The 14,478-nt window shown below is 53.1% G+C and overlaps 2 protein-coding genes across 3 annotated transcripts in view; both read left to right on the top strand.

Annotated features, from left to right (window-relative positions):
* LOC134737573 (rootletin-like) lies at positions 1–13,013 on the top strand (the record flags this gene model as incomplete). The annotated part of the gene is made up of 5 exons (XM_063649445.1): positions 1–75; positions 8,425–8,508; positions 8,586–8,647; positions 8,729–8,822; positions 12,845–13,013. Coding segments are annotated over 5 exons (474 nt in total), but the record flags the coding sequence as incomplete, so codon positions are not given.
* The window catches only part of LOC129006682 (rootletin-like), a 17,798-nt gene continuing 16,325 nt past the window's right edge, over positions 13,006–14,478 (top strand). Inside the window, exons 1-2 of one of the 2 annotated variants that reach the window (XM_063659112.1) lie at positions 13,006–13,108; positions 13,823–13,919. Coding sequence is in view for 1 of the 2 variants with exons in the window: in XM_063659110.1 (XP_063515180.1) it covers positions 13,606–13,622; positions 13,823–13,919 (114 nt within the window). In the remaining variant the exon portion in view is untranslated. Of the gene's footprint in view, positions 13,623–13,822; positions 13,920–14,478 lie in introns of both variants that reach the window. The other variant, XM_063659110.1, reaches the window with a different exon arrangement.

A 14,478-nucleotide genomic window follows, 5' to 3' on the forward strand; every position in this document is an offset into this window, starting at 1 on the left:
GGACGCCCCGCCCCGCGCCACCTGGTGCAGCCCGCTCGGCCTCGGCGACCCCGGCTGCGGAGAAGGCGCGCGAAGGTAGGAGGCCAGGGATGCGCGCGTGCGCGGGGGCTGGACGGAGGCGCTCCCGGCGAAGGAGGCCGCTCGCCTGCGGGCGTGGAGCCCTGTCCCGGGGCTAGGGGCGCTATGGGCGCCGCGCCCGCCGCGGCCCGGCACCGGATGCCAAGAGAGCGTTCCCGACGGGCTCCGCAGATGCCCCGCCGCGTCCTGGCGCCCATCCTGCCTGGATTGTCGCAGGCAGGGGGCGCGACAGGAGGCCAGGCCTGCCCGGGCGCAGCGGCCTGCAGGGCGCAGCCGTCCCTCCGCCGGTCGGGGTCCCCTCGCTCCGCGGGCGGCCGTGGGAGGCCCTCGCGACGGCCTCTGCCCCCCGCAGATGCCCTCTGCAGCTCCTGCGTGCGGGCCCCGCCCTGCACTGCCCTCCTGTGGGACCCGGTTTCGTCTTCATTGCAGCCCTGCCGAGTCGTAAGCATCTCCATTGTGCGGATGCGGAAACTGAGGCCCAGAGCGCGCAGTTGGGCTGGCCACGGAGGCAGGGCCGCCGGATGCTGTGCGGGGATGAGGCCCTGCACCCCTTGCGCTTCTCACCATGCGGCCTCAGGCCCCTGTGCCCGGCAGCGTCTCTGGAGTGGGCATTTTGAACGAGCTCCCTCCTAATTTTCACACAGACTTAAGCCTAACGACCGTGCTGGGGCGGATGTCTGCCCCTCTGGTGACCAGGTCACAGCTCCCTCGGGAAGACGATTGACTGGGGAATGGGGACCTGGGGAGGAGGCCTTCAGGGTGCCATCTGTCTGTTTACTCCAGAAAACAGAATTTCTGTTTTCTTTCGCTGGGCTCACAGCAGGTGCTTAATAAACAGATCTTGTGGCGGGAGCAGAGGACAGCGAGGTTCAGGCAAGACTCCAGGAGTCAACCCCTGGATCTCCGAGGCTCCCCACCCGTGCACATTTCCCTGACTTAACCCTCCCCTCCCCAGTCTTTCAGCCCTTGGAGGGGAGGCCCCCTTTCCACCCAGGTGGCCCCTCTGGGGGTCACTCCCTGGTTTTCACCCTGAACTTCTGGGATGCGGCAGATGCTGGATATGTGTTCGCTGCTGTCCTTCCGTGATCCCCATCTATGGCTGACACCATCCGTGACACAACATGACCGCAGCCAGAGCTAAGGGGAATCATTTCTTTTTCCATTTAACATCCTATATTATTACTTGGCTCTTAGCATTCATTAATTCATTCAGCAGCTCTTCATGGAGCTTTGGCCTTAGCCCAGGCACTGTGGAAGTGGCAGTGAACTAAGTCAACCTGGCACTTTGGGAGGCTGAGGTGGGAGGACCGCTTGAGCCCAGGAGTTGGAGACTAGCCTGGGCAACATCTCATCTCTACAACAAGTAAAAAATTAGCTAGACATGGTGGCACGCACTTGTGGTCCCAGCTACTCAGGAGGCTGAGGTGGGAGGATCCCTTAAGCCCAGGAGGTCAAGGCTGCAATGAGCCATGATTTTGCCCCTGCACTCCAGCCTGGACAACAGAGCAAGACCCTGTCTCAAAGAAAAAAGGAAAAAAGGAGGAGACAGACAACATACATGTTGGAGAAAACGGAACAGCCACTGGAGGGGCCTCTTTAGCTGAGAGTCAGGGGTAGGTCCCTCAGAAGGTGATAATTTTGAGCCAAAATCTGGCCGACAAGCGGGAGTGAGCTGTGCAAAAGGGGGAAGTGCGTCCCAGGCAGAGGAAATGGCAGCGCAAACGCCCAGAGGTGGGAGCATGCCTGGTGTTTGAGGAATCAAGAAGGCCGTGAGCAGCCGGGTGTGGTGGCTCACGCCTGTAATCCCAGCACTTTGGGAGGCCAAGGTGGGTGGATCACTTGAGGTCAGGAGTTTAAAACCAGCCTGGCCAATATGGTGAAACCTCATCTCTACTAAAAATACAAAAATTAGCTGGGCGTGGTGGTGCACGCCTGTAATCCCAGCTACTCGGGAGGCTGAGGTAGGAGAATTGCTTGAACCCAGGAGGCGGAGGTTGCGGTGAGCTGAGATCGTGCACCACTGCACTCCAGCTCAGGCCTGGGCAACAGAGCAAGACTCTGCCTCAAAAAACAAAAAACAAAACAAAAAAAAAAAAAAAAAAGGAGATGAGGTGGGAGAAGTGAAGTGGGGCCAGATCTGGTGGGCCCTGTGGGCCATGGAAGGACTTTGAACTTCATTTTAGGTGCGGTAAGGGCTAGTAGAGGGCCTTGGGTAGGGGAGGGGTATGACCTTTACTGTGTGAAACTTGAGTGGGTGAGGGGATGAGCAGGGAAGCAGAGAGACCCTCGAGGAGCCATCTCAGCAGTCCAGGCAGTGGCTTATATAATACACATCGGCATCCTGGGGTGGTGCCAGGCACACAGCAGGCGCTGCAGGATGGCAGTCATTGCTGTTACTGTTTTTGCTTATTTGAGACAGGGTCTTGCTCTGTCACCCAGGCTAGAGGGTAGTGACACAACCACAGCTCATTGCAGCCTCAACTTTTGAGGCTCAAGCAATCCTCCTGCCTCAGCCTCTCAAGGAACTGGGACTACAGGAGGTGCATGCCACCATGCCAGGCCAATTTTTTGTATTTATTTGGCAGAGATGGAGTCTCACTGTGTTGCCAGGGCTGGTCTCAAACTCCTGGGCCCAAGCAATCCTCCTACCTTGGCCTCCCAAAGTGTTGGGATCACAGGTGTGAGTCACTGCACCCGGCTTGCTGTTATTATTTAAAACTCTGGGCTGGGTGCGGTGGCTCATGCCTATAATCCCAGCACTTTGATAGGCCGAGGCGGGTAGATCACTTGAGGTCAGGAGTTTGAGACCAGCCTGGCCAACATGGTGAAACCCTGTCTCTACTAAAAATACAAAAATTAGCTGGGCGCGGTGGCGCATACCTGTAATCCCAGCTACTCAGGAGGCTGAGGCAGGAGAATTGCTTGAGCCCAGGAGACGGAGGTTGCAGTGAGCCGAGATCGTGCCATTGCACTCCAGACTGGGTGACAGAGCGAGACTCCATCTCAAAAACAAAACAAAACAAAAAACAAAAACCCTTTGGAATCAGGCACACCTAGGTTGCAGCTGTGACTGGAGCTCTTTGTGGCTGGGTGCATTGGAACCAATTATTTAACTTTGCTGAGACTTCACACTGTCATCTGTAAAGTGAGCAGGGTGGTGCCGGGAGTGTTAAAGCAGGTAAGGGACAGATGTAACGTTTTGGGCACAGAGCCTGGCTCATGGTTGGTTCAATATTTTTGTCATAATTTCTAGTCAGCAGCAGGAGGATAACGAAGGGGTAAGCGGATAAGAGCAGCTGCTATGTTTGAAGCAAGTAATCTTTGAGGGGCCTTTTGGCTAGTTCCTGCCGCTAGCCCTGGCAAAAGGCAGGTTTGGAGGGTGGTAGTGGGGAGGGAAGGGTACAAAGGGTGTCTCCTCTGTATTTGGTCACCAAATAATGGCTCAGCATCTAGAACAAGGCACAGGGTTCTAGCTTGGGTGCTAGAAAGAGCCAATAATACTCCTGATAGTAATGATAACAGTAGTAATAGCCAACACTCACCCGCTGTTCAACTGCAGGTAGTAATTAAGGTAACACTAGCTAATGTGATAGTGAAACCCTGAATTCTCAGAGGCTTAGCACAATAGAAGTTTATTTCTCATTCATGAAAAGTCCTGTTGGGTGTTTGGCAGGTGGCTTTCTATGTGGTGACCCAGGGACCGAGATCCCTTCTGTCTTGTGGTTGCAGCATCCCCTAGGACCTTGGAGTTATTGCCTTCTAGCTGATGGACCAGGAAGGAGAGAAATAATTTTATGGGCCAAGCCTAAAGTGGCACGCTTTCTTTCTGTCTTAATTCTGTGGACCAGAACTTGACCACATGGCCATATCTGACTGCAAAGGAGTCTGGGAAATGGCTTTTAGCCATATTCCTAAGAGGTATTGGAAATGCTTTGTGGTGGGCACATTGCAGTTTCTGCCACACCATATCCAGGCATATAGCTTAGCATGGAGTATTTTATTTAATGCTCATGCTAGAAACAGGCACCATTATTATCCCATTTTGCAGATGAGGAAACTGAGGCTCAGAGAAGTGAAGACACTGGTGCAGGGTCACACAGCTGGTGAGGGGCTGGTGAGCCAAGGCTGGAGTCCAGGTGGCCAGATGCTGAAGCTGTTAGCATCCAGATTTCTAAGAGGAATTCAGTCATTTTTTTTTTTGGAGAATTGGGTGGAAGCAGTGGACACATACTCGGGGTTCAGATATGACTTCCTGGGACCCACAGAACCCAGCAGGACTCTGGGGGAGAACTTTGGGGATGGAGCCAAGGGTGGGTGTCACCTGGTGCCAGGGCTGACATCCTGTCTCCTTCCCCCAACCGTTAGGGCTGTGGTCAGGAGAAGGCACAGAATAATTCAGTTCAGTCCCCCAAGGACATCTGGGGCCCCCTCTGCTGAGCTGGGCTTGCAGGGCTGGACATGCTGGTCCAGGGGTATTTGCGGCTTCCCCCCTGCTCTGGTGGGCAGGTGTGCAGCCTGTAGAGGGGATTTCTGGAGGCTGCCTAGAGGTAGAAGAGTGGGCGTCCCTGGGATTTGTAGTGGCAGCTCTCTGCCGCTGGCTGGATTAGTTTTTTTTTTTGTTTTTTGTTTTTTGTTTTTTGTTTTTAGAGTCTCTCTCTGTCACTCAGGCTGGAGTGCAGTGGTGCGATCTCAGCTCACCACAATCTCTACCTCCCAGTTTCAAGTGATCCTTGTGCCTCAGCTTCCCGAGTAGCTGGGACTACAGGCACCCACCACCATGCCCAGCTGATTTCTGTATTTTTAGTAGAGATGGGGTTTCACCACGTTGGCCAGGCTGGTCTAGAATTCCTGACCTCAAGCGATCCACCTGCCTCGGCCTCCCTGTGTTGGGATTACAGGCATGAGCCACCGCACCCGGCCAGTGGCTGGTTTGGTTTTGCCCAAATCTGGCTTGCTTGCCATTGCAGCTTGGCAACATTTATCTTTTCGGCCCTGTTTCTTGGTTTTCCGTTTGCAGGGCAGGTTCCTTAGTTGGGCATGAGCGGTCCAACCTGGACTGATGAGCATTTATACAGCACCGTGGCATTCTGGGTCTGACCTGGATATAGAATTAGAGCCTCAAAGTGCAAATGCCTTGGCCTTGCCCTTCGGTCACTTATTGGGAGGCTGCTGGTCTAAGTGGAATGAGCTTTGGGCTCACCACTTCCCTGAAGCATGTCGCCTTGAATAGGTGAGAGCCCAATCTCTCTGAGCCTCAGTTTTCTCATCTGGAAATGGGTTGAAGTAAGGATTTAATGAGATAATGTGAATATGCCCCCTTTGGGGCACAGCATGGAGCAGCGGGCACCCAGGGGCGGAGGGCTGAGACATAGCAGTGTAGCAGGACGAGCCGCAGGCAAAACTCCTCAGACACCAGGTTAAAGAAGGAAGGAGCTTTATTCAGCCGGGAACTTCAGACTTGCGTCTTAAAAGCCGAGCTCCTCAAGTGAGCAATTTCTGTCCTTTTTCAGGGCTTACAACTCTAAGGGCAGGAGCCCAGACACGTGATGCTAATGATGATAGGAACAGTGGCTACCATTGGCTAATAGCTTACCACCTGCCAGGTGTGGTAGGTATTATCAGTCTCATTTTTTTGTTGTTTTTGGTAGGACAGAGTCTCGCTATGTTGTCCAGGCCAGTCTCAAACTCCTGGGCTCAAGCGATTCTCCCGTTTTGGCCTCCCAAAGTGCTGGGGTTACAGACCTGAACCACCACACCCAGTCTAGTATCATTTTATTTTATTTTTTTGAGACAGAGTCTTGCTCTGTAACCCAGGCTGGAGTGCTGTGGCACAATCTTGGCTCACTGCAACCTCCTCCTCCTGGGTTCAAGTGATTCCCCTGCCTCAGCCTCCTAAGTAGCTGGGATTATATGCACATGCCACCACTCCCCAGCTAATTTTTTTATTTTTATTTATTTATTTTTTTGAGACAGAGTCTTACTCTGTCGCCAGGCTGGAGTGCAGTGGTGTGATCACGGCTCACTGCAGTGTGGCCTCTTGGGGCCTCCTCCGTGCCTCTGCTCGGTAACCACAGCCATCCTTCAGGGAACTGTGGGCATGGGTTGGTGACACTCAAAATGCGAGTGACAGAGAGGTGAACAAGGTAGGCCCTCCCACTACCGGGCTGGTATTCTGGGAACAACAGACAAGCTCACTGATGTCTTTAATGCCACAGTCAGCTTCAAGGTTCAAGTGATTCTCCTGACTCAGCCTCACAAGTAGCTGGGACTACAGGCATGCACCAACATGCCCTGCTAATTTTTGTATTTTTAGTAGAGACGGGGTTTCACTGTGTTAGCCAGGTTGGTCTCGATCTCCTGACCTCATGATCCACCCACTTTGGCCTCCCAAAATGCTGGGATTACAGGCTAATTTTTGTATTTTTAGTAGAGACGGGGTTTCACTGTGTTAGCCAGGTTGGTCTCGATCTCCTGACCTCATGATCTGCCCACTTTGGCCTCCCAAAATGCTGGGATTACAGGCTAATTTTTGTATTTTTAGTAGAGATGGGGTTTCACCATGTTGGCCAGGATGGTCTCAATCTCTTGACCTTGTGATCTGCCCACTTTGGCCTCCCAAAGTGCTGGGATTACAGGCTAATTTTTGTATTTTTAGTAGAGATGGGGTTTCACTATGTTGGCCAGGCTGGTCTCGAACTCCTGACATCAAGTGATCTGCCCGCCTCAGCCTCCCAAAGTGCTGGAATTACAGGCTTGAGCCACTGCACCTGTCCTGGTCTAGTCTCCTTTTAGAGATGAGAAAACTGAAGCTCAGGGAGGTAACCTGTTCAAGGTCACACTGTCTTGAACACCATAGTTGCAAGTGACAGAGCTGTCTCACATGCAACCTCAGACCTGATACTGACTCCAGAGCTGTGCGCCTAACCACTAGAGCACATAGCCTCCTTGCCCCAGGGAAAGAACAATGGGAGGTGGTGGGTGACCTCTGGGTTTCAGTCAGGGCCCTGGGATATAGGGACTGTGCTTTTTTTTTCTTTTTTTTGAGACAAAGTTTCGCTCTTGTTGCCCAGGCTGGAGTGCAATGGCATGATCTCAGCTCACTGCAACCTCCGCCTCCCAGGTTCAATTGATTCTCCTGCCTCAGCCTCCCAAGTAGCTAGCATTACAGGCATGTGCCACCACACCCAGCTAATTTTTGTATTTTTGGTAGAGATGGGGTTTCACCATATTGGTCAGGCTGGTCTCGAACTCCTCACCTCAGGTGATCCGCCTGCCTTGGCCTCCCAAAATGCTGAGATTACAGGTGTGAGTGCCCACGCCTGGCAGGGAGGGACTGTGCCTTTTGCATTTTCAAATGAATTAAATGAGTATTTCTTGAGTGTTGACCGTGTGACCCCTGGCACCCTGCCATGTGCTGGTTATGCACACACGATATTCTGTTTCATCCCCGGACAGCTCCGTGAGGTGAGTACCAATATTATCACATCTTACGTAAGAGGACATTGAGTCTCAGAGAGGTAAAGTCAGTGTCCCTGGTGCACCCAGCTAGTGGGGGCTGGGGTGGGTGTGAAGGGGCCAGAAGCTTCCCAGTAAGTGCCTGAAGGGCAAGGCTGGGGCATTTGGAGTTTGAGGCTCTACCACTGTGTCTAGGTCAGACCTAGGAATGCCACAGGTGTTGCATAAATGCTCATCAGTCCAGGCTGGACTGCTCATGCCCAACTAAGTGCCAAGCCTGGTCTGGGTGATCTCACAGCCTGCATTCTTTGCCCTACACCTGTTGTGGGAAAACATAAATCCTCTCATTCTTAGCTAACACTGTGACCCCATTCTGGGCCAGCAAAGATGATCCCGAATACTTAGGACTCTGGTCTTTCCGGCTGCCTGGCTACTGACCCCACCCCCTGGGCTTGGAGGGCTCTAGGACCCAACAACCTGCGGAGGGTGAAGAGTGTGTAAGGTCCTGACCTCCAGGTGCCTCCCCTCTTTTCCTACCCCGATTCCCTCTTCTCTCTCCTTCTCCCTTTCTCTCCCTTCTCCTCTCCTCTCTTCATCCTTCCTCTTCCTTTGGCTCCCCGCCTCTGCTTCTCTCCTCTCCTGTCTTTTCCCATCCCCTCCCCTCACAGCCCCCATCCCAGAGCCTGGAGTTGCGGAGGCAGCTACAGGAGGAGCAGGCCTCCTACCGGTGCAAGCTGCAGGCCTACCTGGAGGGCCAGCAGCGGCAGGCCCAGCTTGTGTGCAGCGGCTGCAGGGCAAGGTCAGGGCCACCCAATCCTGCTCCTGCCCTCCCACATGTTCATTTTGCCCTGCCCCCACCCATGGGGGTCACCATCAGCTCCCCATCCCCAGATTCTCCAGTACAAGAAGAGGTGCTCGGAGCCGGAGCAGCAGCTGCTGGAGAGATCTGGAGAGCTGGAGCAGCAGCTGCTAAGGGTAGGTGCCAGGGTGGGGCAGGGGCAGGCCTGCCCTCCACCTGCCCTGCCTGATGCTTTAACCTCTCTCCCACCCAGGACACAGAGCACAACCAAGACCTGGAGAGCGCCCTCATCCGGCTGGAGGAGGAGCAGCAGAGGTGAGGGCGCAGCAGGGAGGGCCAGGGCTGGCAGGATGGCCCCCTGCGTGAGTGCCTACTGATCACCTCTGCCCCATTCAGGAGTGCCAGCCTGGCCCAGGTGAATGCCATGCTCCGAGAACAGCTGGACCAGGCAGGCTCGGCCAACCAGGCTCTGAGTGAGGACATACGAAAGGTGACCAGCAATTGGACACGCAGCTGCAAGGAGCTAGAGCAGTGGGAGGCGGCATGGAGGCGCAAGGAGGAGGTGGGCATGGGGGTGCAGGGAGGCCAGCTTGACCCAAGGGGAAGGGGCACTGCAGAGGAGGGAGGACTCAGAAGCCTGGAGAGGGAGAGGGAGCACTGTCCAAGGGAGCATGTTAGCAGAAGTAAATAGACGTCATCACAATAGCTGGTCTTTATCAATGTGTAGCATATACCATGTGCACGGTGTGCATTGACCTTTATTCCTCTTGATAACTGCGTGTGGTAGGTGCTATCATCCTCCTAATTTTAAAGAGAGGTTAAGGCCGGTCGCAGTGGCTCAGCCTGTAATCCCAGCACTTTGGGAGGCTGAGGCAGGTGATCACTTGAGGTCAGGAGTTCGAGACCAGTCTGGCCAACATGGTGAAACCCCGTCTCTACTAAAAATACAAAAATTAGCCTGGCGTGGTGGTGCACACCTGTAATCCTAGCTATTTGGGAGGCTGAGAGATCACGCCACTGCACTCCATCCTGGGCAACAGAGCAAGACTCTGTCTCAAAATAAGTAAATACATAAAGAGTGGTTAAGTAACCTGCCCACAGTCATGCAACTGGCAGCTGGGATGCAAAGCTAGGTCCCTTGCATTTTTGCCCTTCCTTGCTGCCTCTTGCAGCCAAAAGAGGACTTGAAACCCAGGTCCCTGTGCAGGAGGGAGCCATGAGGCTTGGGAGGCTGAGCGTGGCTGCTGGGACACAACTCTCTGCACAGGCCCACAGGAAGACCCACTCCCTGAATGACGGTGCCTCCCGGGATGGTCAGAGATGAGGGAAGCAGGGGGAGGGAGTAAACTCGCTCTCACACCAACGCTTCCCTCGGCATGTCTTCCCTCCAGTCCTTCAATACCTACTTCAGCAACGAGCACAGTCACCTGCTCCTCCTCTGGAGGCAGGTGGTGGGGTTCTGGTGGCTGGTCAGCAAGGTGAAGATGTTCACCGAGAGGTGAGGCCTGGCCAGGGATGGGCAGTAGCTGAGAGCCAGCCCTGCTCTTTACATCCAACTCAACTCAGTTGAATTTCAGTTCAACTCAATACACCTACTGTGTACAAGGGCCTGTGAGGACACAGAGGCAACTTGAAATAACCATTACCACAGTTGTGGCAGTCAGCATTTATTAGATGTTTACTCTGGGCTAGGCTCTTTGTATATTTCATTTCAACTAATATTCACAGCTTCCCTGTGAGGTAGGAACTGCGTTCATTCCCATTTCACAGATGAGGATATTGAGGCGCAGAGAGGTTGAGTGATCTTCCTGAGGTCACAGTAGTACATAAGTGGCTGAGTCAGAGTTTGAAGTTCCTGATTTATTTATTTATTTATTTATTTATTTATTTTGAGACGGAGTCTCACTCTGTCACCAGACTGGAGTACAGTGGCACGATCTTGGATCACTGCAACTTCCACCTCCTTGGTTCAAGCAGTTCTCCTGCCTCAGCCTCCCGAGTTGTTGGGATAACAGGCGCATGCCACCACGACTGGCCAACTTTTTTTTGTAGTTTAGTAGAGACGGGATTTCACCATGTTGCCCAGGCTGGTCTTGAACTCCTGAGCTCAGGCAATCCGCCAGCCTCAGCCTCCCAAAGTGCTGTGATTATAGGCATGAGCCACCACGCCCGGCCAAAGTTCCTGATTTTAATCCACTAGAATATCCAGCTTTGCTACCAAGGACCTCACAGCCTCTAGTGATGAAAAGATGTAGATCCCCAAAATTCTAGACTGAGGAAGCGAGTGGTCAGTGATATGTACGTGGGACAGAGGGAAGGTCCTAGAGGCTCAGAAGGATGGGAGGGATGGGGAGGTTAGAAAAACCGATTTGTGGAGATGGAATTTGCTCAGAGCTTCAAGGGATGGGTGGGGTTGAAACAGAGCAGCAGGCACTCCAAGCAGGAGCAAGGCATGAGCAAAGGCATGGAGGTGGGAGCCCATGACAGTCAGGGGGGTTGCAAGGAAGAGCTGGTACAGGGAAAGGAGAGCCTGCCTCAGCGGGGGAGCTTGATCCTGCCTGATCTTTGAGCAGGGAGGGGTGTCTGATCGGTGTGAGTAGTCAGCTCAACAGTAGTGTCGGGGAGGCTGTGGAGAGAGCCCCAAGGCAGGAGGCCAAGGTGTTTCATTCAGTGCATTAAAAACATTTTAGTTAGTAATCTTTTCTTTTCTTTATGGCTCACTACAGCCTCGGCCTCCTGGTCTGAAGCAATCCTCCTACCTCCTACCTACAAGTTGGGACCACAGGTGCATGCCACCAGGCTTGCTGATTTTTTTATTTCTTGTAGAGTCGAGGTCTCACTTTGTTGCCTAGGCTGGTCTTGAACTCCTGAGCCCAAGTGATCCTACTGCCTTGACCTCCCGAAGTGCTGGGATTACAGGCGTGAGCAACCACACCTGGTTTAATAATCTTTTCTTAATATCATCAAATAGCCAGTGTCTACATTTTCCATATGTCTCATAAATGTCACAGGCCAGGTGCGGTGGCTTAAGCCTATAATCCCAGTACTTCAGGAGGCCGAGGCGGGCGGATCACCTGAGGTCAGGAGTTCGAGACCAGCCTGGCCAACATGGTGAAACCCCCATCTTTACTAAAACTACAAAAATTATCCAGGTGTGGTGACACATGCCTGTAATCCCAGCTACTGGGGAGGCTGAGGCACCAGACTCACTTGAACCCAGGAGGCGGAGGTTTCAGTGAGTCGAGATCACACCACTGTACTCCAGCCTGAGTGACAGAGTGAAACTCTGTCTCAAAAAAAAAAAAGTCACAGATAGTCTTGCTTTAGTTTTTTCTTTACAATTTGTTTGATTCCGGATCCATAGACATTCACAAAACGTGAATGGTTGCTTTGTCTTTTTTTTTTTTTTTTTTTTTTTTTTTTGAGATGGAGTCTCGCTTTGTTGCCCAGGCTGGAGTGCAATGGCAGGATCTTGGCTCACTACAACCTCTGCCTCCTGGGTTCAGCAATTTATGGCTTCAGCCTCTTGAGTAGCTGGGATTACAGGAATGTGCCACCACGCCCAGCTAACTTTTGTAGTTTTAGTAGAGATGGGGGCTTCACCATGTTGGCCAGGCTGGTCTTGACCTCAGGTGATCCACCTACCTTGGTCTCCCAAAGTGCTGGGATTACAAGAGTGAGCCACTGTGCCTGGCCCCTGCTTTGTCTTTTAAGTCCCTTTTAAATTATTTGTTCAGGAAACTGGGCCAATTGTCCTTGGAGATTCTCATGGTCTGTATTTTGCTGGTTGCATCCTTATGGTGTCAATTAACATGTTTCTTTATCCCATGTATTTCCTGTCAATTGGATGTTGGGTCTAAAGCTAGGTCAGATTCAGGTTCTTCTGCTTGGTTTTTTTTTTTTTTTTTTTCCTCAAGACTCCATAAGTAGAATGTATTCTTCCATCAGGATGCCTCTATGCCTGCTGTCTCTCTTTTCAAGATCCAACCCACTCATCAGAGGCTACAAAACTGTGAGCTTCTCATTTAGTCACTCCTGTGTATATTAATTAGAATTCTACAATGAGGCACTTGCCCTCCTTACTATTGGATAACCAGTGGTACAGTTCATTCAGGAAAGGAAAGGAAAGGATTTAACCTGTATTATGGACTTAAAATACTTTTTTTTTTTTTTGAGACAGTCTCTCTCTGTCACCCAGGCTGGAGTGCAGTGGCACAGTCACAACTCATGTTAGGCTTGACCTCCCAGGCTCAAGTGAGCCTCCCACTTCAGCCTCCCAAGTATCTGGGAATACAGGAGTGCACCAGCACGCCTGGCTAACTTTTTGTATTTTTAGTAGAGACGGGGTTCCCAGGCTGGTCTCGAACTCCTGATCTCAGGTAATCTGCCCACCTCGGCCTCCCAAAATGCTGGGATTATAGGTGTGAACCACCACGCCTGGCCTCAGCGTAGTTTTAATTTGTAGTTGGGAGCGAGCCCCATCCCATCCCCATCCTGTGCTCTCTTCCCAAGGGACCTGCAGCGGCTGGAAGGGGAGCTGTCCAGGAGGTGGGCCTGGGACTTAGCATGGGCCTACGGCTGGCAGAGAGCCGGGTGGAGGCAGCCCTGGAGAAGCAGGCCCTGCTGCAGGCCCAGCTGGAGGAGCAGCTGCGGGACAAAGTGCTCCACTAGAAGGACCTGGCCCAGCAGCAGATGCAAATCGACCTGGACAAGGCTGACCTCAGTGCCAGGTGGTTACCTGGTGGGTGCCGCACGAGGCAGGCGTCCCTGCAGAAGGTAAAACTGGAGAGTTGGGGAGAAGGGAGCATCTGTTCACTAGGGGCAGGGCCTTCCTCTGTGAGCTCAGCCAGTCTTCTCAGGCACCCCACTGAGTTTCCGAGGCACTTGCCCAGTGTATATCATAAACAGCTTAGCCTCCAGTGACAGAACTTGTGGCTGGGTGCGGTGGCTCACACCTGTAATCCCAGCACTTTGGGAGGCCAAGGTGGGGTATTACCTGAGGTCAGGAGCTCAAGACCAGCCTGCCCAACAGGTGAAACCCTGTCTCTACTAAAAATACAAAAATTAGCCATGTGTGGTGGTGCGTGCCTGTAATCCCAGCTACGAGGGAGGCTGAGACAGGAGAATCGCTTGAACCCAGGATGTGGAGGTTGCAGTGAGCCAAGATCACATCAGTGTATTCCAGTCTGGATGACAGAGCGAAACTCCGTCTCAAAAGAAAACAACAAAGAAAGAACTTGTGCCCCTTACTCCTGCCACCTGGACAAGTCCTCATGTGCTTTCCCATGAGGTAAAGCTGGTGGCAACCTCATTCCCATTTCACAGATGAGAAGTGTGAGGTCTGGAGAGGAGCCGGGACTTGCCTAAGGTCAGGGAGGTGGATGTTAGGGTCCCTGCCTTGGGTTTGGAGAAGCATGGTGGACACAGAGCTAGTGGATTTGAGAGGCAGGGGTGGTCGTCTATTCACCTCTGTTGCTCCCCCAACTCCAGAGTGACAGAGCTGGCCCTGGCAGTGGAGCGTCTTCAGAAGCAGAATCTGGAGAAGGATCAGGTCAACAAGGACCTCACCGAGAAGCTTGAGGCCCTGGTGAGCTGCAGCTGCCCCTGAGATGGGGCAGGGTGGGATGGGGTACCGGCCAGATCCATGGATGCAGGCTTAGGGCTGGGCTGCCTGGGCCACCCCCAGCATTCCACTCACCCTCAGGTTCAGCCCTCACAGGTGTGCAGTCTTCGTGGTAGGCACACTCACCTCCTCCATCCCATTTCTTCCTCCCAGCAGCCCTGTAGCATAATCCTCATGACACAGATGGGAAAACTGAGGCCCAAGAGGGGAAATGCTTGTCCAGTCTCAGAGCCAGTAAGCGGGAGAGTCGGGACTTGAACTCCCATCCGTGCTCTCCAGGTCAGATGCTGCCTCTGGAATCCCAGCTGCCCACCCCCACCAGTGGGACACTCACTCCCCCAGGGTACAGCCTGGTTTGGTCATCCCTCTGTGTGGTGCCTGGCCTGGGTTCTAGGTCCGGCTCTCCTCCAAAGGACTGTGTGAACTGGGGCAGGACACAGATGTTCTCTGTGCCTGGTCTGTTCATTGACGGCCTCGGGCCTGCTGTGGGGTCTACCAGGTGGCTGGCCTATGGACATAGCTT

This window comes from Pongo pygmaeus, chromosome 1 (assembly GCF_028885625.2).
Source record: "Pongo pygmaeus isolate AG05252 chromosome 1, NHGRI_mPonPyg2-v2.0_pri, whole genome shotgun sequence".
Taxonomy (NCBI): domain Eukaryota; kingdom Metazoa; phylum Chordata; class Mammalia; order Primates; family Hominidae; genus Pongo; species Pongo pygmaeus.